General features: G+C 43.2%; 1 protein-coding gene across 3 annotated transcripts in view; it reads right to left on the bottom strand.

Annotated features, from left to right (window-relative positions):
• map4k3a (mitogen-activated protein kinase kinase kinase kinase 3a) overlaps positions 1 to 23,955 on the bottom strand; it is a 67,284-nt gene that overhangs the window by 13,178 nt on the left and 30,151 nt on the right. The window contains exons 4-20 of one of the 3 annotated variants that reach the window (XM_036564290.1): positions 23,755 to 23,819; positions 21,909 to 21,964; positions 21,699 to 21,746; positions 21,264 to 21,306; positions 19,751 to 19,823; positions 17,977 to 18,108; positions 17,740 to 17,802; positions 17,417 to 17,498; positions 17,133 to 17,249; positions 14,990 to 15,068; positions 14,414 to 14,472; positions 13,115 to 13,177; positions 9,503 to 9,561; positions 4,032 to 4,070; positions 3,204 to 3,260; positions 1,322 to 1,373; positions 804 to 1,089 (exon numbers count right to left, since the gene is read on the bottom strand). In XM_036564290.1, the coding sequence (XP_036420183.1) occupies positions 804 to 1,089; positions 1,322 to 1,373; positions 3,204 to 3,260; positions 4,032 to 4,070; positions 9,503 to 9,561; positions 13,115 to 13,177; positions 14,414 to 14,472; positions 14,990 to 15,068; positions 17,133 to 17,249; positions 17,417 to 17,498; positions 17,740 to 17,802; positions 17,977 to 18,108; positions 19,751 to 19,823; positions 21,264 to 21,306; positions 21,699 to 21,746; positions 21,909 to 21,964; positions 23,755 to 23,819 (1,373 nt within the window). The remainder of the gene's footprint in view (positions 1 to 803; positions 1,090 to 1,321; positions 1,374 to 3,203; positions 3,261 to 4,031; positions 4,071 to 9,502; positions 9,562 to 13,114; positions 13,178 to 14,413; positions 14,473 to 14,989; positions 15,069 to 17,132; positions 17,250 to 17,416; positions 17,499 to 17,739; positions 17,803 to 17,976; positions 18,109 to 19,750; positions 19,824 to 21,263; positions 21,307 to 21,698; positions 21,747 to 21,908; positions 21,965 to 23,754; positions 23,820 to 23,955) is intronic. The other 2 variants (XM_036564292.1, XM_036564291.1) reach the window with 2 other exon arrangements.

Below are 23,955 nucleotides of genomic sequence, written 5' to 3'. Positions count from 1 at the left end.
TTCGCTTAGTGCTTAGCTTTCACTTGGTGGTTATCTTTCTCTTGGTGGTTAGCTTTTGCTTAGTGGTTAGCTTTCTCTTGGTGGTTAGCTTTCACTTGGTTGTTAGCTTTCGCTTGGTGGTTAGCTTTCGGTTAGTGGTTAGCTTTCACTTGGTGGTTAGCTTTCAATTGGTGGTTAGCTTTCTCTTGGTGGTTAGCTTTCGGTTAGTGGTTAGCTTTCACTTGGAGGTTAGCTTTCGCTTAGTGGTTAGCTTTCGCTTGGTGGTTATATTTCTTTTGGTGGTTAGCTTTCGCTTGGTGGTTATATTTCTCTTGGTGGTTAGCTTTTGCTTACTGGTTAGCTTTCACTTGTCGATTAGCTTTCTCTCTGTAAGTTTCTCTCAGAGTAAACCATATCAGACTTGTGTTTGGTGGGGTTACTACTTACATATGCATGACCTAAGATTAGAACCACCCAGTTTACATCAAAAGAGGAGAATTTTGCTGAAATACATCAGCCAGTTAGTGGCCACTGGAAAGGTTTTCACAGGAAGTACTGGGTAAGTGAATACTGTGTGACAACAAGCCTACTTAGAAAGAAAACAGATTTAGGTTCTCTGGGGCTTTAATGGGGAGAGTGGGGGGGTGTTGTTGGGGGGTTGTTAATGGAGGCAGCGAGAGGTTTGGGGTGTGGTTGACAGGATGTGGGGAAATGCTGATGGGGGTATTAATGGGAGGTGTGGAAGTGGGGAGGGTGTTGATGGTGGGGTATTGATGGGGGCATTGGGGGTTACATGGGGGGGTGACTTAATTTTGGAATCTTACTGTCTCCCTCCTCATCTCGTTCTTCCTCATCATCCTCATCCTCGAACTGCAGCAATTCTCCATACTGACTACAATTCCCATGATCCCCTGGGGCGTCCCAGGTGCCAAGGTTGTCTTGATTAGCTTCAATACCTAAGCTGCTGGAGCTGTGTTGGGGCAGCCGTGGGGGCGGAGGTCGGGGGGGCACGTTACTGGTTGATCGTGTCGGACTCTGGCCCTCCGGGCAGCGCTTTATGGTGCCCTGGTGGTCATCGTGGTCAGCAGAAGGGCCGTCACTGGGCCTCGGCTGTAAAACAAAGATCAGGATTAGCAGGATTAACATTAGCAAACCTCAATTTACCACAGCGAGTTTTTCAGCCCTGTTTACAGGAGCTTTACTTTAGCTTTACACACTGGAACAGCAGCCGGATCCATATATATCATACATATAGTGCCATATTTTGACCCACAATACCACAACTTTTCACTCTTCACTCAATAAGTCTTCACATTTTCTTCAGCATATATCAGTGCCTTACCTTGGGGGGCGGTGGTGGGGGGAATTTAGGCCTGATGGTGGAGCTTTTCGTGCTGAGACAGAACAGAAATGCCATCATTAGAAAGCAAACACATGGCTAATGCTAATGCTAATGCTACAAATTACCCAACTGAGCATGTGCAGTTACATTAAAATTGGCCTGCAGTCTAAACTACAGTCTAGTTTCAGCCATCATGGCTGAGCAGTGCTGACTACACAGAACTACAAAGTACAATAAAACACAATGAGCTGCTTTTGATGCAAATTAAGACATAAAACCTGAAGAGTTTAATTAATTTATTCATTCTGTTGACTCTTCATTTAACAGATAAATGAGCTGAAATCATGATATTTATAATAATACGCCAATTTGTAAAGTCAAATTCAGAGTAAATTTCTAAACCTTAATAATATTATTTTGTATGCAACAATGGAAAACAACCAAGTAACACAGACGGTTTAACAACAAAACTTGGTAGCACTTTATTTTACAGTACTTGGTATTTATGAAGCAAATATGCAGCACTAACGATCACTGCATGCTACGTAATTTGCATGTATATAGTAACCTACATAAAATCCAGCAGGTGTGTATAGAAATACTTAATTAGTACCTACAGGCTCATTTTAGTTACTTACTCACATAAGCAAGTATTTACTGAAGCAGACTGAAGGAGTTACCACTACTGTGCAGCTTCTTAGCATTAAATACTGAAATATTCCTGATATATGAGTTCCTCTTTACTCACTTACTGACCTTGCAGTTTGTGCACCAAGTGTTACCGTAACAACTACATACTGACCCTGAAATTCTGAGTAACCACTGCCGTACAGACTGGGTTGCCACCCAACCGGTTTTCACCCGGACAGTCCATTTTCAGGCTGTACGTCCGGGTGTCCAGTTTTGACTGTCATTTGTTGGGTTTTTGTAATGTTCTCTCGAATTGTGGGGGAAAAACAAACAATAAAATCACACTGGTCAGTTTGTTTGTCACTCCTACCCCCCACAAAGGGATTTTTAGGCCAACTGTGTTATTTAGCATAATTGGTGTTTTTTAACTATTATAATGTTTCCAAGAAGAACAGCTTCAAAATGAAGAACTGAAGGCTTGGATCACCGAAGATCTGCAGGATGTCAATCATCATTAAACATGACAGCGTTTCGGCTTCAGATCAACATAAACTGACCTGACAATCTCAACAAACCAGCCAACCAGCCAGGGGTGTCCGGTTTTGGCTCGTTGAAGAGGTGGTGACCCTACGTACACCTATTATATTTCATATCTACTGTACTGTAAAATAAAGACGTGACTGACTTTATTAAAATCATCTGTTGCTCGTGTCAGGCAGTCCATAACACTTTTGACCGCTAGGCTAGTAGCTAGCTAGCAACTTAATGTGAGTTAGCCCAACACCTCTAATGCTAGACGCTAGCTAATTAGCCCCTGACTTATTCATTTCAACTGCATGGATAAACTGCATGGATAAACACCTACTCACTTACCGAACACCATTAAAGAAAAGGACACACTCACACTGCCCTCTAGTGGCCTGGAGCCCTAAGCGCCTGATTCTTCTGCTTACAGTAAGAAACGGCACTCAACCTGTGACGAGTTCCTTCAGAGGAACGTTGCTCTGCTTTTACGCCCCACATGAACTCTGCTCTGCATTCATGTGAAGCTACTGAAGCACTGCTGAAGTTCCCTGATGCTCATGCAGGACACAGGTCTGAATTTGGATCTGATGAGGTCCTGGCGTGGAGGAATGGACTCTAGTCTGGTCAAAATCCAAACTCGCAAAGCTGTCTGGAAAATCCATCCAGCTACTGCAGCTGCACACATGAAAGTGTAGGAAACTTTACAGCAGAAAGAGGAGAAACGTACCGATGTGCTTTATCATCTTCGTCGTCCTCATCATCTCCTAAATGAGCCTCGTGACCCCTGAGAGAGAAGAAGAGGGAGAAGAAGAGGAAAAGAAGGATTTTACTCAGGTTAAAATCAAATCATTCTTATTCTTATTCCAATTTTCCAGTCCACCTTAACGGAGCTGGAATGTAACTGCCACACCATTTAAGGTGGAGTGAAAAATCTGAATAAGAAGCTGACGAACGGGAAACCAAGTTCAGCCTCGTCTGTGATGGATTTTCTGAATTCTGTTCATTTGTTTCATTTATCTTCTGCTCAGCGCTGGACGAACTTCACAGAGCGGAAAATCAGCTCAGCGATTCAGGCCGGAAGACGGGCAGGGCCAAGGATAGGGCACATCAAATATTGATCAGAGGAAAGCCGGAGTGATGGGGGGTGAAGGACATGCAGAAAGGAGAGAGAGAGAGAGAGAGAGAGAGAGAGAGAGAGAGAGAGATAGAGACAGAGAGAGAGACAGAGAGAGAGAGACAGAGAGACAGAGAGAGAGACAGAGAGAGAGAGACGGAGAGAAACAGAGACAGAGACAGAGAGAGAGAGAGAGAGAGAGAGAGAGAGAGAGAGAGAGAGAGAGACAGAGAGAGAGAGACGGAGAGAAACAGACAGAGAGAGACAGAGAGAGAGAGAAAGAGAGAGAGAGAGAGAGACAGAGACAAAGAGAGAGACAGAGAGAGAGACGGAGAGAGACAGACAGAGAGAGAGAGACAGAGACAGAGAGAGAGACAGAGAGACAGAGAGAGAGACGGAGAGAGAGAGAGAGAGAGAGAGAGAGAGAGAGAGAGAGAGTACCTCTGGTGCAGCTCTTCCTCCACAGACTTCAGCAGACTCCTGGAAATAAAAACAGACAGTTAGCTAGTTTAGTTAGCTGGCTAGTTTAGTTAGTTGGCTGGTTTAGCTTGTTTAGCTAACTGCAACCTTCAGCAGTGGACAGTTTAAGGCAGGGGTGTCAAATTCAAGCAGTAAAAGGGCTGCATTAAAAAATCTCATCAAATCTGCGGCCAGAGGAAAATAAAATATTTGATTTTTCATTTCTGTTGTGCTAAACTGGCCACTGTTACGCAAATACGCAAAAACCTCAACAGTAAACCACAGACACTTTTAACGGGCCTGAAATTCTACATGGACTCTGAACATTTCTCTGCTGCACGCTCATTAGGACTCGGCTCAGTTGCTGAGCTAATGTGAAGCGTTTATCTGGGTCGAACTTCAGCTGATTGTTTGTGATGTGACTGGTGTGGAACTGTGGTGTAACCGCTGCAGTGCATGCTGGGGACCGTAGTGCAGCGCACTGGGAAACGAGCTAATATAAACAGAAAATTCATATACTTTTGCGGGCCGGACAGGATTGTGTGGCGGGCCTGAGTCATGAGTTTGACACATGGGGCTTAAAGAGAGGTTGGAGCAGATATACGACCATCTGCTGATCACTGAAGATCTAACTTTTCTCAGACGTGATTTTCAGTCCTCACCAGCTAATCTCAGCTATTCCTGCTATCCAGACGAATACAGCTAGCTTAGCATGAGATACCCTTCTGCCAAAATGTGAAAATTCTAAAACTCATTTATATAGAAATAGTTGCCAACAGAAGGTGCTCCCTCCTCCTCCCCCTCCCCCTCCTCCTCCTCCTCCTCCCCCACCCCCTCCTCCTGCTCTATCAGGGTATTGATGTGTTGACTAAATTCAGTAGCTGTGCTCAGATTCAGTCCCAGGTAGACGATGCCAGTTCATGCTAATCCTCTCAGTTAGCGCGTCGCAGTGCTGCTTTCCCTCACAGCCTAGAGAGCAGCATCGGTCTGCTGGCTCGATAAGGTGGCAATGTGCTGGCTGTACGCCACTGCTGGACCACTCTCGGACCATCCCGGACCACCCAGATTACTGTCCTGCACATAAAGTCTAGTTTTTAATCTCCTCAAAAGATTTTAAAAGCATACTTTTATTTTAGGTCGATTTTTTTTCTCTCGATTGTGTGTAACATTTGTCTTAGTTAATTTTCCAAAATAAAAGGCTGCGTTCATTTTATTATCAGTTCTCAGAGTGAGGAGCAACTCTCAGGCCTTAAACTCACTAAACTGGATTAGTGTGTGTGTGTGTGTGTGTGTGTGTGTGTGTGTGTGTGTGTTCAGCGCTGAGCACATTATTTAAAATGATTGGTATCTGGTCAGTAAGTGTGTGAAAATAATCACACCATTACAATAAATACAAGTAAACAGTTTGAAGAAGAAAGTTTGGTTCCATTTTTCCCCTCCAGGATTTATTAAATCCCACCAGCAGCTCCTGATTTAACACAGTGAAGTATTGATTAGATAAAGCAGTTATTGGATCATTAACTACAGGCACACTGCCAAGAATCTACTTATTGCGTTAATTTTGTCTGTGTTTATTGTAACGTTAGTGTTTTTTTCTGAGTGAATAAAGACGGACTGCCCAGATAAACAACTGTTTAAATATCATTTTCCCAGTGATTAAAACTTCCACACACAGCTGTACATATTCTGCTCGTCTTGATTCTAAGTGTTACTCAGAAACACACAGAGTTTAATCTGCTCAACTGAAGCTGAACAAACACTCTAAAACAAATCTACAGCGGCTACACAAACAAACAAACAAAAAATAAATAAATAATCCTGATCACAGGATGAGAATGAGCGTGTGTGTAACAGATGGCCTCAGGCGACACACTCACACACTCACTCTCATCGTGTGATCTCACACACACACACACACACACACACACACACACACACACACACACACTCACTGCTCTCCATCTGTCTCTCTCAACCTTCTGCTCATCACACACTCACACTCACAAACACACACACAACACACACACAGACACTCTGCCTACAGCAGCACTGTGTGTATATGTGTGTGGAGTGAACAAACACTGTCACCTCTGACCTTACACTAACACCAATCCTAATCCATAAAGAAAGTGTTATGGGGAAACACTAATCCTAGTCCTAATCCATAAAGACAGTGTTATAGGGAAAAACGAATCCTAATCCTAATCCATAAAGATAGTGTTATGGGGATAAACTAATCCTAATCCTAATCCATAAAGACATTGTTATGTGGAACACTAATCCTAGTCCTAATCCATAAAGACAGTGTTATGGATAAACACTAATCCTAGTCCTAGTCCATAAAGACAGTGTTATGGGGAAACACTAATCCTAGTCCTAGTCCATAAAGACAGTGTTATGGGGAAACACTAATCCTAGTCCTAGTCCATAAAGACAGTGTTATGGGGAAACACTAATCCTAGTCCTAGTCCATAAAGACAGTGTTATGGGGAACACTAATCCTAGTCCTAGTCCATAAAGACAGTGTTATGGGGAAACACTAATCCTAGTCCTAGTCCATAAAGACAGTGTTATGGGGAACACTAATCCTAGTCCTAGTCCATAAAGACAGTGTTATGGGGAAACACTAATCCTAGTCCTAGTCCATAAAGACAGTGTTATGGGGAAACACTAATCCTAGTCCTAATCCATAAAGACAGTGTTATGGGGAAACACTAATCCTAGTCCTAATCCATAAAGACAGTGTTATGGGGAAACACTAATCCTAGTCCTAATCCATAAAGACAGTGTTATGGGGAAACACTAATCCTAGTCCTAGTCCATAAAGAGTGTGTGTTTTGGGTAATTCTGACTTTGACTCTAATCCTTATAGAAAGTGAGAAATGCTTAGAGATGAATGATGATATCAGAATCATATTATTTCAAAATTACTTGGGGAAAAAAATTATCATCGCTCATGTTTATGTGCGTCTGATATTTCAGACTGTAGTGTGATGATGTGTTTATTGTGATGGTGTGTTTATTGTGATGCTGTTTTTATTGTGATGGTGTGTTTATTGTGATGTGTTTCTTCTAAAGATGTGTTTATTGTGATGGTGTGTTTCTTCTAAAGATGTGTTTATTGTGATGGTGTGTTTATTGTGATGTGTTTCTTCTAAAGATGTGTTTATTGTGATGGTGTGTTTCTTCTAAAGATGTGTTTATTGTGATGGTGTGTTTATTGTGATGTGTTTCTTCTAAAGATGTGTTTATTGTGATGATGTGTTTATTGTGATGGTGTGTTTATTGTGATGTGTTTCTTCTGATGATGTGTTTATTGTGATGGTGTGTTTATTGTGATGGTGTGTTTACTGTGATGATGTGTTTATTGTGATGATGTTTTTCTTCTCATGATGTGTTTATTGTGATGGTGTGTTTACTGTGATGATGTGTTTATTGTGATGATGTTTTTCTTCTCATGATGTGTTTATTGTGATGGTGTGTTTATTGTCATGCTGTTTTTATTGTGATGGTGTGTTTATTGTGATGTGTTTCTTCTGATGATGTGTTTATTGTGATGGTGTGTTTATTGTGATGGTGTGTTTATTGTGATGGTGTGTTTATTGTGATGATGTGTTTATTGTGATGGTGTGTTTATTGTGATGATGTGTTTATTGTGATGGTGTGTTTATTGTGATGTGTTTCTTCTGATGATGTGTTTATTGTGATGGTGTGTTTATTGTCATGCTGTTTTTATTGTGATGGTGTGTTTATTGTGATGTGTTTCTTCTGATGATGTGTTTATTGTGATGGTGTGTTTATTGTGATGGTGTGTTTATTGTGATGATGTGTTTATTGTGATGATGTTTTTCTTCTCATGATGTGTTTATTGTGATGATGTGTTTATTGTGATGGTGTGTTTATTGTGATGATGTGTTTATTGTGATGGTGTGTTTATTGTGATGTGTTTCTTCTGATGATGTGTTTATTGTGATGGTGTGTTTATTTTGATGCTGTGTTTATTGTGATGATGTGTTTATTGTCATGCTGTGTTTATTGTGATGGTGTGTTTATTGTGATGATGTGTTTATTGTGATGTGTTTCTTCGGATGATGTGTTTATTGTGATGCTGTGTTTATTGTGATGGTGTGTATTGTGATGGTGTGTGTATTGTGATGGTGTGTTTATTGTGATGATGTGTTTATTGTGATGCTGTCTTTATTGTGATGGTGTGTATTGTGATGGTGTGTTTATTGTGATGATGTGTTTATTGTGATGTGTTTATTGTGATAGTGTGTTTATTGTGATGGTGTGTTTATTGTGATGATATGTTTATTGTGATGGTTTGTTTATTGTGATGATATGTTTATTGTGATGGTGTGTGTATTGTGATGGTGTGTGTATTGTGATGGTGTGTTTATTGTGATGGTGTGTTTATTGTGATGGTGTGTTTATTGTGATGATGTGTTTCTTCTGATGATGTGTTTATTGTGATGATGTGTTTATTGTGATGATGTGTTTATTGTGATGGTGTGTTTATTGTGATGTGTTTCTTCTAAAGATGTGTTTATTGTGATGATGTGTTTATTCTGATGATGTGTTTATTGTGATGGTGTGTTTATTGTCATGATGTGTTTATTGTGATGGTGTGTTTATTGTGATGTGTTTCTTCTAAAGATGTGTTTATTGTGATGATGTGTTTATTCTGATGGTGTGTGTATTGTGATGGTGTGTTTATTGTCATGATGTGTTTATTGTGATGGTGTGTTTATTGTGATGTGTTTCTTCTAAAGATGTGTTTATTGTGATGATGTGTTTATTCTGATGATGTGTTTATTGTGATGATGTTTTTCTTCTCATGATGTGTTTATTGTGATGATGTGTTTATCGTGATGATGTTTTTCTTCTCATGATGTGTTTATTGTGATGCTGTGTTTATTGTGATGTGTTTATTGTGATGTGTTTCTTCTGATGATGTGTTTATTGTGATGGTGTGTTTATTTTGATGCTGTGTTTATTGTGATGATGTGTTTATTGTCATGCTGTGTTTATTGTGATGGTGTGTTTATTGTGATGATGTGTATTGTGATGTGTTTCTTCGGATGATGTGTTTATTGTGATGCTGTGTTTATTGTGATGGTGTGTTTCTTCTAAAGATGTGTTTATTGTCATGCTGTGTTTATTGTGATGGTGTGTTTATTGTGATGATGTGTTTATTGTGATGCTGTGTTTATTGTGATGGTGTGTATTGTGATGGTGTGTGTATTGTGATGGTGTGTTTATTGTGATGATGTGTTTATTGTGATGCTGTGTTTATTGTGATGGTGTGTATTGTGATGGTGTGTTTATTGTGATGGTGTGTTTATTGTGATGCTGTGTTTATTGTGATGGTGTGTTTATTGTGATGGTGTGTTTATTGTGATGTGTTTATTTTTTATTGTATACATTCTGAATGCTTAATGTCATGAACTCACTTATTGCCCCCGAGCAGGGAGCCAGTGGGAGAGTCCGGCCCAAAGTCCATCTGCAGCTCCTGCAAAAACAGAGGAAGGGTCAAAGGTCAACACACTGTCCACTATTGGCCTGAAAAGAGGCGCAAGCATAGAAATGCATGAGAGCCACAGTATTGGAGGACCAGCTCCTCACAAAACTTCAATCAGGTTCTTCAATAAGGTTCTTTAATCAGGTTCTTTAGTAAGGTTCTTTAATAAGGTTCTTTAGTAAGGGTCTTTAATCAAGTTCTTTGATAAGGTTCTTTAATCAGGTTCTATATACTGTGAAAAGGTTCCACACATTGCTGTGGCTTGCTGTCACTGAGCAGACACATTAGCAGCAGCGGAGATGTTTATGAGATGCTAGTGTTAGTAGTGCCGTTACACTGAGATACGGTCAGTTTCTGCTAATGACCACGATGATCAATATTTCGGTTGTTATAAAATCATCTTTCATTTATGTCCCAACATTCACAGCAGTTCTAGCTCAGATAAACGTGTTTAATCCTGTTCGTGATGTTTGTTAGCTACAAATGCAACTTCTGCTGTGTTTCATTCAGGGGGTAGTGAAGAAAATACCATAACAAAACAACACACACTGACAACACCGTAACAACACTACACACTCTAACAACACCGTAACAACACAATACAACACCACCATAACAAAACAACGCACACTGACAACACCGTAACAACACTACACACTCCAACAACACTATAACAACACTACACACTCTGACGACACCGTAACAACACTACAAAGGCCAACAACACTATATCAACACAACACACTCAAACAACACTGTAACAACACAATACAACACCACCATAACAAAACAACACACTCTAACAACACTGTAACAACACAACCCATTCCAACAACACCATAACACAACACACTCCAACAACACTCTAAGAAGACAATACAACACTACCATAACCGAACAAAACACTCTAACAACACCATAACAACACACTCCAACAACACTGTAACAACACAATACAACACCACCATAACAAAACAACACACTCCAACAACACCGTAACAACACAACACACTCCAACACCATAACAACACAACACACCCCAACAACACTGTAAGAAGACAATACAACACTACCATAACCGAACAAAACACTCTAACAACACCATAACAACACAACAAAACAATGCACTCTAACAACAACGTAACAAAAAAACACAATCTAACACTAACTAAGCAACACAATCTAACAACACTGTAACACAACACTCACACCACCACTGGCATCACTCAAACCAACACTCGCACGACAACACTCACAACAACACTTGCACTGCCATCGAACCAACACTCACACCAACAATCAAACCAACATTCACACCAACACTTGAAGCATCAGTCACGCCAACACCCTAACCAACATTTGAGCCAACACTTGCACTGCCACTCGAACCAACACTCACACCAACATTCGAACCAACACTCACCAACATTCTAACCAACACTCACCAACATTCGAACCAACACTCACACCAACAATCGAACCAACACTCACCAACATTCAAACCAACACTCACACCAACATTCGAACCAACACTCACATCAACATTCGAACCAACACTCACATCAACATTCAAACCAACACTCACCAACATTCGAACCAACACTCAAATCAACATTCAAACCAACACTCACCAACATTCGAACCAACACTCACATCAACATTCGAACCAACACTCACACCAACATTCGAACCAACACTCACATCAACATTCGAACCAACACTCACATCAACATTCGAACCAACACTCACATCAACATTCGAACCAACACTCACACCAACATTCGAACCAACACTCACCAACATGCGAACCAACACTCACATCAACATTCGAACCAACACTCACCAACATGCGAACCAACACTCACACCAACATTCGAACCAACACTCACACCAACATTCGAACCAACACTCACCAACATTCGAACCAGCACACACCAACATTCGAACCAACACTCACACCAACATTCGAACCAACACTCAACATTCTAACCAAGACTCACCAACATTTTAACCAACACTCACACCAACATTCGAACCAACACTCAACATTCTAACCAAGACTCACCAACATTTTAACCAACACTCACACCAACATTCGAACCAACACTCAACATTCTAACCAGACTCACCAACATTTTAACCAACACTCACACCAACATTCGACCAACACTCAACATTCTAACCAAGACTCACCAACATTTTAACCAACACTCACACCAACATTCGAACCAACACTCACACCAACATTCGAACCAACACTCACACCAACATTCGAACCAACACTAATCAACATTCTAACCAACACTAATCAACATTCGAACCAACACTCACATCAACATTCGAACCAACACTAATCAACATTCGAACCAACACTCACCAACATTCGAACCAACACTCACATCAACATTCAAACCAACACTCACATCAACATTCAAACCAACACTCAACATTCTAACCAACACTCACCAACATTTTAACCAACACTAATCAACATTCTAACCAACACTAATCAACATTCGAACCAACACTCACATCAACATTCAAACCAACACTCATCAACATTCTAACCAACACTAATCAACATTCTAACCAACACTAATCAACATTCGAACCAACACTCATCAACATTCGAACCAACACTCATCAACATTCTAACCAACACTCATCAACATTCTAACCAACACTCATCAACATTCGAACCAACACTCACACCATCACTGGACCCCACTCTCTTGCACCAGCACTCATAGTAGCGCTCATACTAACACTGGCACAAATATTTGCAACAACACACACTACCAGTGATTTACAGCAGGGGCTACAGATCATTCTGGAAACTCCTTAAACACTGTTACTGCAGACACTGAGAGAGTGTGTGTAAGGCAGTGTCAGCACTCGCTGAGACAGCGTTCTCTCTCACTCACTCACGACCTGCAGAGGACAGTCCGACTGTCCCTGTGGAGCACACACACACACACACACACACAAACACACACACAAACACACACACACACACTCACACACACACACACACACACACACACAAACACACACACACACACTCACACACACACACACACACACACAAACACACACACAAACACACACACACACACACACACACAAACACACACACACACACACACACACACACACAAACACACACACAAACACACACACTGTCTACGTAGCTGTAACTCAGTGTGACGGGGTCTAAAAATAAAGTCCCTCAGAGATTCAGCGCTTCAGCATCAAAAGTGCTTTTGATTACACACACACACATCAGGATGTTGAGCAGAGTGAGACGACTACACACACACACACACACACACACATCAGGATGTTGAGCAGAGTGAGACGACTACACACACACACACACACACACACATCAGGATGTTGAGCAGAGTGAGATGACTACACACACACACACACAGTGCAGGTGATGAGGAGACGCGGCGGCGGTGCTGATGATGATGATGAACACTAAAGCAGACGAGCAGACGGTGCAGAATAAAGAGACGGAACCAGAGAAGAGCAGAAATACCAGGTTAGATCTCGCAGTGTAGTAAATTTCCTCTGCACAGTCCAAAAAATCCTCAGAGTCGAGCTGTTTAGTAAACACAGCAAAAAACTCCAGTTAACACACACTGCCAGGGGGGCTACGGGTAACAGGGGATTATGGGTAAGAGGGTGTGTGTGTGTGTGTGTTCTGTTTTAGTCCATCTGCAGTCTAACTGACCTCTACAGGCTCCGCCCACTCCCACTCTTTCATATCTACTGCTGCGACGAAGAGTTTTACAGATCGCTGATAAAAACTACCACACTGACCACTATAAACACAGCTACACTGAACACACCTGCAGGGGGCGCCACACACTCAGAACGGGTAGGGGGAGTGAATGAGTGAGTGGCTGAGTGAGTGAGTGAGAGAGTGGGTGATTGAATGAGTGGGTGATTGAGTGGGTGAGTCAGTAAGTGAGTGGGTGAGTGAGTGAGTGAGTGGGTGAGTGAGTGAGTGGGTGATTGAGTGAGAGGGTGAGTGAGTCAGTGAGTGAGTGAATGGGTGAGTGACTGAGTGACTGAATGGGTGAGTGAGTGAGTGAATGGGTGAGTGAGTGAGTGAGTGAGTGAGAGAGTGAGTGAATGGGTGAGTGAGTGAGTGAATGGGTGAGAGTGAGTGAGTGAGAGAGTGAGTGAATGAGTGAGTGAGTGAGTGAATGGGTAAGTGAGTGAGTGAGTGAGTGAGAGAGTGAGTGAATGGGTGAGTGAGTGAATGGGTGAGAGTGAGTGAGTGAGAGAGTGAGTGAATGGGTGATTGAGTGAGTGAATGGGTGAGAGTGAGAGAGTGAGTGAGTGAGTCAGTGAGTGAGTGAGTGAATAGGTGAGTGAGTGAGAGAGAGAGTGAGTGAATGGGTGAGTGAGTGAGTGAGTGAGAGAGTGAGTGAATGAGTGAGTGAGTGAGTGAATGGGTGAGTGAGTGAGTGAGAGAGAGAGTGAGTGAATGGGTGAGTGAGTGAGTGAATGGGTGAGTGAGTGAGAGAGAGAGTGAGTGAATGGGTGAGTGAGTGAGTGAATGGGTGGAGTGAGTGAGAGAGAGAGTGAGTGAATGGGTGAGTGAGTGAGTGATTGTGGTAAATGTAGTTCCTGTTTTCGCTCTGTTGTTTTTGGAGTGGGGAGTTTATTATTTTTTACAATATTATTTTTTATCTTTATTTGTCTGTTTAAGCTCATTGTTGTTTATTGGTCAGTAATATGAGTGATTTCATGCAGGAGGGAGCTGATTGGCTGGTGTGTTGGTGTGGTGAGTGCTGATTGGTTGGATTCTAAGGGCGGCGGTACTCACTGGATCATGATGAGGTTCAGTCTCTTTCCTTAAAGGAGGATCGAACTTCACCTGGTCAACTGAGAGAAAAACACTCATCAGTAATAATACAGTTAGATGCCATCACATGGTGCGTTGTCTGAGCTCTGATTGGCTGGTTATGATTGGACTGTTGAGATGGCTGAAGAACCGCATCTCAGAAAGCTTCACATCACACAGCAGCTAAACTACGCACACAAACACACACACACACACACACACACACACACACACACTCACACACACACACACACACACACTCACACACACACACACACACACACACACACACTCACACACACACTCACACACACACTCACACAGACTCTCACACAAACACACACACACACACACTCACACACACACACTCACACACACACACACAAACACACACACACACACACACACACACACACACACACACTCACACACACACTCACACAGACTCTCACACAAACACACACACACACACACTCACACACACACACTCACACACACACACACACACACACAAACACACACACACACACACACTCACACACACACACACACACTCACAGTTGATCTCGGAGAGTGTTTTGCCCTCCCGGGTGTTTCTGCTCCTGGAGTGAATGCGATGAGGAACGTCTACAGGCGGCTGCAGAGAGAAACAAGACAAAACGATTACAACAGAAAAAAGACAAAACTAGAAAAGAGAGAAAAAGAACATCAGAGAAACTAATAAAGGAGAGAAAGGAGAAAAACAGCCATCAGGATCAGCATTAAAGCAAACACAATCAGATTATCACACCGAACTGCTTAAGCCTCACAATAAACTACAATAACCATCATAATAAACTACAGTGAACCTCATAATAAACTACAGTGGTAGTACAGTGGAGCTCTGTCTGATCAGATCACTGATCCGGTTCAGAGATCAGACTCTGGTCTTCAGCGTGTTCTGCTGGCTGTAACTGGAGGAGTTTGACTGAAGCGGTGGATCAGAACAGGAGACGGAGACGCAGTGAAACAGCTGTGAGAGCTGATGATTAAACAGTGAAGTGAATCAGATCTGATCTGTTCTCACTGACAACACAGTTCAGTGAAGATTATCAGACCAGAAACAGCCTCTCACTCTTACTGACCACATCACTCTCAGACCACGCAACGCAGCGTGTGTGATGTGTGTGTAATGTGTGATGTGACCTGGTGGTCCCGGGGGTCTCTGGGTTACCTGTCTACAGAGAGGCGAGAATCAAAGACCTCTGAGTGAAAGAGAAACAACTGAAAATAAAGCCCTGAATTTAAACTACACAAACTCACAACACAGAAAAAGAAAAGAAGATGGACAGACAGACAGACAGACAGACAGATCTGCACATCTGGCGGGTTCTGCAGTTACAGATCCAGATTTTCTTTTTGTTTTAAATAATGCCTTTAAAATTTGAACATATTCTAATATTTGGAAAATAAACAAGGGGACAACTTGAATCTGAATTCTGATCCCATCTGATCAGAAATCAAACCTGATGGACAGTGCTATAGTGAGAGTGAGTGAAAGTAATAAATGTGTAATAAATGCAGGCTGTGACTGTAACGACAGGATCATGTGACTCAGAGACTTAAAAGAACTGAAAGTAAATTATCAGTGAGGGGGTGAAGCTGCTCTGCTGACCGTCTGATCTTTAAAACCTCAGAAAAGTTCCTGTAAATGAGCTCCAGTGGGTCAGTTAGGGTCTCTGACCAGTGAGGGGCGCTGTGCTCTATATTGCTCCTTGAGTCTTAAAGAAGAACTGCACTGATTTTTAAAATAAAATAGTGGAAAATCTGAAATAATCAGTTTTCTTTGGGGACTATTTTGCCTCACAGCGCCCTGCATGTATCCCTCCACCATGAATGGAGTTTAAGTTCTCTAAACTATCATAAAACAGTGTCTCAGTCATCAGGCAGTGAATTCATAACCATTTCATGTAGGAACTTTCTGTGAGGGAGCTTTTAGAGGTGGACGTCTGGTTCCCATCACCACCACTGTGAACAGTTCTGACTCGGTAAGTTTATCTAGAACAGAGAACCACTCTGAACCACTCTGAACCGCTCTGTTTACATCTTAACCACTTCATTATGCAGGAATGTGAAACTCCAGCCTAATGCAGAATAAACTGTTTATAATCAGGAGTGTAAATGAGGCTTCAGTGTTTTCCTGTGTTGGTCTTTGTTGTTGATAAAGTTGCTGTGTGCTGACCGTTTTGGTCATTCAAGTCTTCTGTTGACTCAGGCCGCTAACACCATCTGTCCTCTGCAAAGAGATCAGACTTACAGCCGCTGGTCAAACAGCAGACCGCAGCGCTGGTCAGCGAAGCTATACATCTGCTTTACTGCTCTGCTTAAATCATAAATGATGCTCAAGAAGCTTATTTGAAGCGACAGTTTAGCAGAAAATCACCTCTTAACCCCAAACGCGGCTCATGAGCCGAGACGTCTTTGAAGTTTGCTTTTAGTTTAGTTTTAGCGCTGCAGCTATGAGGCTGATGTAGCTAACAAGTAACGTAAGCTTATACCCACCGGTCAGCACTGCGCTAACCTCACACCTAAATCATCACACACTCTCCTCAAACCATGTCAGTCGATTTGGCCTCAGACACCAGAGTGCATCTGCTACCACCATTTAAGGTGGAACGGAAAATTCAATTGAGAAGCTGCTGAATCTGCTGGTGGTGCTGACCTCAGACTCGGGGTCATCATCCTCAAACTCGCTGTAGTGGGCGTGGTCAGGATTACTGGCCTTATCCAGCAGCTCGATTGCCAGCGTCCGGCTCAGAGGCTGAGAAACGAACAGGTGCTGAGGGCCAAAAAAACACAGGATTATTAATCTATATTCTACATTTCACTTTATTATCATATATATTATATACTATATAAGACTAAGTGGGGAAACTGGCCCATCAATACATTCCCATAAACTCTAGACCACATTCAGCTCCTCAAAGTGCTCCTCCTGAATCTCACCTGCAGCAGCTTCTCAGCTGACGGACGTTTCTTCGGGTTTTTTGTCAACGACAGTTTAACGAAATTGTGGAAGTTATTGGACCTTAAAAAAAGAGAAGCTGGAGATTAAAGCAGCATCTACCACATCAGACTTTAACAAGCTGAGAAAGCACAGAACACCATCAGAACACCATCGGAACACCATCAGAACACCATCAGAACACCATCGGAACACCAGAACACCATCAGTACATCACAACAGCATCAGAACATCAATCAGAACATCAATCGGTCAGAACAGAAATCAGTGAGGAGGTCAGGAATGTAGATATTGAATCTCTCACCATCGAACTTTGTCCTTCAGCTTTGGGGGCTGGAAGTTGCTCTTGGTCATCAGGAACAGGGCTCTGAGAGGAGAACACGTCCGATTACCTTCAGCCCAAACGGCCCACAGTGACTGAGCCGTGACTCTAATTCAGATTTCCACCTTAAATGGAGCCTCAGAGCCTGAAAGTGCCTGCAGGGCCGTTTAAGGTGGAGTGGAATGTCGTACTAAGAGGCCAGTGAAGGAGCAGCCGTACCTCATGGGGTGCAGTTCGAACATGGGCGGCTGGAGCTCCGCCAGCTCTATAGCGGTGATGCCGACGGCCCAGATGTCACACAGGTGGTTATAACCTCCTTTACGCTCCACAGCAGCCACTTCCGGCGCCATCCTGACACACAGCGCCACCAACAGGATCAGCACGGAAAACACACACTGCCATTTCTCCATTACTCAGTGGGAGTCTTCAGATATTCCACAGACACTCTCACACTCTCACAGACACTCTCACACTCACACAGACACTCTCACACTCTCACAGACACTCTCACACTCACACTTTCACAGACACTCTCACACTCACACAGACACTCTCACAGACACTCTCACACTCACACAGACACTCTCACACTCTCAAAGACACTCTCACACTCACACAGACACTCTCACACTCTCACAGACACTCTCACACTCACACTTTCACAGACACTCTCACACTCACACAGACACTCTCACAGACACTCTCACACTCACACAGACACTCTCACACTCTCACTCTCACAGACACTCTCATTCTCACACTCTCACACACTCACTCTCACTTTCACAGACACTCTCACTCTCACACACTCTCACACACTCTCACACACACTCACATACACTCACATACACTCTCACACTCACACTCTCACAGACACTCTCACACTCACTCACACTCACACTCTCACACTCACTCTCACTTTCACAGACACTCTCACACACACTCCCTCTCACTCTCACACTTTCACTCACACACTCACACTCACTCACTCTCACTCTCACAGACTCTCACACACACTCACAGACACTCTCACTCTTTCACAGACACTCTCACACTCTCAACGACACTCTCACTCTCACTCTCAGACATTCTCACGCTCTCACACACTCTCACTTTCACAGACACTCACACACACTCTCACTCTCACACACTCACTCACACACTCTCACACTCACTCAGACACTCTCACTCTCACACTTTCACAGACACTCTCACACTCAGACACTCACATCACACTCTCACTGTCACACTCAGTCACTCTCACACACTCACACTCACACTTTCACACTCACACTCTCACAGATTCTCACTCTCACACTCTCACTTTCACAGACACTCACTCACACTCTCACACTCACACTCTCACTCACACACTCTCATTCTCACACTCTCACTCTCACACTCACACTCTCACACACTCTCACAGACACTCACACTCACATTCTCACAGACACTCTCATTCTCACTCTGACACTCACTCTCTCTCATAGACACTCTCACACTCACTCTCACAGACACTCACTCACACTCTCACACTCACACTCTCACTCACACACTCTCATTCTCACACTCTCACTCTCACACTCACACTCTCACACTCACACTCTCACACACTCTCACAGACACTCACACTCACATTCTCACAGACACTCTCATTCTCACACTCTGACACACTCTCACACACACTCACTCACACACTTTCACACTCACTCTCACACACACTCTCACACTCTCTCTGACACTTTCACAGATACTCTCACACTCTCACAGACACTCTCACACTCATACTCACTCTCACAGACACTCTCACACTCACACTCTCACAGACACTCTCACACCCACACTCTCACACTCGCACAGACACACACTCACAGACACACACTCTCACAGACACTCTCACACTCACTCACAGGTCCAGTATTGCTGTGTGTGTGTGTGTGTGTGTGTGTTAACGTGGCCGGTCAGTGTCGTGCTGTGAGTGACCAGTGTTTACCAGTACGGAGTTCCAATGAAGGACTTCCTCTTCGCCAGAGTCGCTGTGATCTGAGCCGAAACTCCAAAATCAGCTACAGAACAAACAAAACACAGAAACGTCTGAATGTAAACAGCGGGAATATCTGAACTTTCACACACAGCGACTGACTCACGACAGGAAGTGACTCTAAACACTCAAATCCTTTATTTAAAACCCCCAAGAACCACATCCTCCGCATCATGCACTCTGCAGGGTCAGCAGTCTCCACTCAGCTGACTGACCGACCAACACAAAGCCACGACATTCCATCACTGTAAATGCCTCCAATCACTCTTTCTTAATTACACATTAACCTCTTATTAACTTTCCCTCACTGAGAGCTGTAAACTGTAAACACTGAGCTGAAGATTTAATTCATTTCAAGTTAAACCTACAAACTCATAAGTAAACAGATCATTTTTAAATAAAGTCCACAAACTTTAAAGTTCAGCATCAAAGGTTAATATTTCTAAGTAATGTTTGCTAATATGTGCTTTTTAGTATCATTTGTTTTTTGAAAACTCAGCTGTCACCGCGTTAGTTAGAGACCTGGCGAGAGGATTGACCAGAGAAACTGGAGCTGCTGGTTTAAAGTGATTTGAAACAGAAGGTGAGTGAAATGAAAACAGCTGCTGAGCTGAGTTTAAATCAGGGGTCTAATCACAGACTTCTGTTCATTTGATTAGACCATTATTTGTGCTGATGTGACTCTAAAAACAATTTTACTTAAATTATTTCAACAACTAATCATAAAATTCAAATACCAAACAAACAAAAACATAATACTGGGGTGGCACATTTGTCAAAATGTAAATTTTAATCTGGAATAAGACCAGCATGCTGTGTGAACGTACACCACCATTAGCTCACTAATAACACAACACTGCAGACCTCATAGAGGCGCCAGGAGAAACGAGCACCGTCACAGTGGAGGTGATCAGAAAAGGAGAAAACGATATAAAATGAACATCCGTCAGTCACACATATCATTAGATCACAGACTCATCTGTCTACTGTGAGAAGATGACTCAGCGCTGTGGGTCTGAAAGGATGTGTAGCTGTCAAGAAGAACTGAGAAAAGGAGACGGACACATCAAACAAAGAAGCTGAACGATGGACTGACCACCTCAGAGTCCAGACCTCAACACCACTGAATGTGTTTGATTACTTCAGAAAATGATCAACCAGCTTCTAAGACTGAACTTTGGTGGTTTGTCTGCAGATTCTTTGAGGAGCTGAAAGTGAGGCTCCTGAAAAGAATGGAGGCTGGAATAAAGGGAAAGAGTGACTCGCTGACTCTCACAGCTGAGAGGAGATTTAGCTGCTGAGGCTCCTGTTAAATATGTGTTTTCTGTTTTTTCCGTAAGTTAAGAAGTGAATAATTTGTATTTAATGGCCGTTTAAACTGGAAATCAAATCAATGGGGGGTCCTGACTTTTGCACAGTGCTGTATATCTCATAAGAGTTTGTGTTAATAGTGTGTTTCTCTTACCCAGCTTGACGTAGCCGTTGTCTGTCAGTAAAATGTTGGCTCCCTGAAATAATAAGTTATAAACACTGATTATAAATAATACATAGACTAATAAAAATAAGAAGGGTGCATTTCTAATGCGGGACTTTACAGGCTGCAGCACCTCTCAGGCAAAATGGATATTAAAAAAATAAATAAATGGATCTTTCATCTTCCCACTTTGAAGAGACACTTTCTCCGCGTGTCCTTTCATCTGTGATCTGAGCTCGCGGAGCTAAATCAGTGACAGAAGCTGCACACACACACTTTCCAGAAGCTTCTGCAGGTTAAAGTGGAGCCGCTCAGCAGCAGCATTTCTATAATCATCATTCCTATAATGAGAATCTATCAGTGGCATCAATCAGGAGACGCATCAGAGACGATTAAACAGCTCAGAAACATGAAAGCAGACGTTACCTTTATGTCTCGATGCATCTTTCCTTTACTGTGGAGGTAGTACAAACCCTGCGTTCACAGGAAGAACAGATCACACTCAGACGGACAGAAACACAGAAAACTGAGCGTGTTTTATAAACAGACGAGGAGCGTCACTCCTGTTAGCGCGCAGAAGCTAACATGCAACGGTTTAACAGTGTTAGTGATGGACACAGTCAGGGTCAGACTCACCTGGAGAGTTTCTCTTGACACGTACGCTATCTGTGATTCCGTCAGTGGACCGGTCACTACGAACAGAAAACACAGGCGTGTGAACAGGTCTGTGCACTGAAGTCAGTATAATCTACAGACACTCTCATTTAGAGAGACCGACTAATGATCCAGAGGTGTTAGCAGTGAATCCTGCGATAGGCAGCTGAAAATAACACACACACGTTATGAGAAAGCCAGACAGATCACTCTTCTTAGGAAGGTGGTCTGTTTCAGAGCTCGACGCCTCACATAAATCAGGGTTCTCTACATCTGGACGCTCCAGCTTTGGATTTCCTGCACCATAGTGACGCGCACGTCCATGACAGGTCAGACTTACTGAGCAGGCGCGTCCAAAATCCATACAGCTCACGGAACCTGAGCTGGCCTGATCTGTCGGATCTGGTGTGTCGTGTCTGTTCTGTCATGTCTGGTATGTTGGATCTGGAGTGTAGGATCTGGTGTGTGATGTCTGGTGTGTAGGATCTGATGTTTAAGATCTGGTGTGTCAGATTTGGTGTGTAGGATCTGGTGTGTAATATCTGGTGTGTCGGATCTGATGTGTCCGATTTGGTCTGTTGGATCTGGTCTGTCAGATCTGGTGTCGGATCTCATCTGTCAGATCTGGTCTGCCGGATCTGGTGTGTCAGATTTGGTCTGTCATATCTGCTCTGTCAGATCTGGATTGTCATGCCTGGTGTGTCGGATCTGGTGTACCAGATCTGGTCTGTCGGGTCTGATGTATCAGATCTGGTCTATTGGATCTGGTGTGTCCAATCTGGTGTGCTAGATCTGGTCTATTGGATCTAGTCTGTTGGATCTGGTGTGTCAGATCTGGTTTGTTGGATCTGGTGTATCAAACCTGGTCTTTCAGATCTGGTGCATCAGATTTGGTCTGTCGAATCTGGTGTGATGAATCTGATCTGTTGGATCTGGTCTGTCGGATCTGGTGTGTCAGATCTGCTCTGTTGGATCTGGTGTGTCAGATCTGCTCTGTTGGATCTGGTCTGTCGGATCTGGTGTGTCAGATCTGCTCTGTTGGATCTGGTCTGTCGGATCTGGTGTGTCAGATCTGCTCTGTTGGATCTGCTGTGTCAGATCTGCTCTGTTGGATCTGGTGTGTCAGATCTGCTCTGTTGGATCTGGTGTGCCAGATCTGCTCTGTTGGATCTGGTCTGTTGGATCTGGTGTGCCAGATCTGCTCTGTTGGATCTGGTGTGTCAGATCTGCTCTGTTGGATCTGGTCTGTTGGATCTGGTGTGTCAGATCTGCTCTGTTGGATCTGGTCTGTCGGATCTGGTGTGTCAGATCTGCTCTGTTGGATCTGGTCTGTCGGATCTGGTGTGTCAGATCTGCTCTGTTGGATCTGCTGTGTCAGATCTGCTCTGTTGGATCTGGTGTGTCAGATCTGCTCTGTTGGATCTGGTCTGTCGGATCTGGTGTGTCAGATCTGCTCTGTTGGATCTGGTCTGTCGGATCTGGTGTGTCAGATCTGCTCTGTTGGATCTGCTGTGTCAGATCTGCTCTGTTGGATCTGGTGTGTCAGATCTGCTCTGTTGGATCTGGTGTGCCAGATCTGCTCTGTTGGATCTGGTCTGTTGGATCTGGTGTGCCAGATCTGCTCTGTTGGATCTGGTGTGTCAGATCTGCTCTGTTGGATCTGGTCTGTTGGATCTGGTGTGTCAGATCTGCTCTGTTGGATCTGGTCTGTTGGATCTGGTGTGTTTGATCTGGTCTGTTAGATCAGGTCTATCAGAGTTGGCCTGTCAGACTAAGGGTGACACACTGAGAAGGTTCAGCGATTTACTGTGTGGGTTTCATATCTTACCGTGATAAATGTCCTGCAGTGATCCGCCTCCACAGAACTCCATACATATCCATAACTTATCTCTCCTACGAGCAAGAAAGGAAAACAAATGACGTCAGCGTGACATCAGTGTGCAGAACAGAGGAAGATGGAGGATGAGGAGGAACCTTCAGGGTTCAAGAGACACACAGGACATAAACCAGACGCAGGGACACACCAAGG

This window comes from Colossoma macropomum, unplaced genomic scaffold (genome assembly GCF_904425465.1).
Source record: "Colossoma macropomum unplaced genomic scaffold, Colossoma_macropomum, whole genome shotgun sequence".
Taxonomy (NCBI): Eukaryota; Metazoa; Chordata; class Actinopteri; order Characiformes; family Serrasalmidae; genus Colossoma; species Colossoma macropomum.
This window is presented reverse-complemented; position numbering and strand designations above follow the sequence as displayed.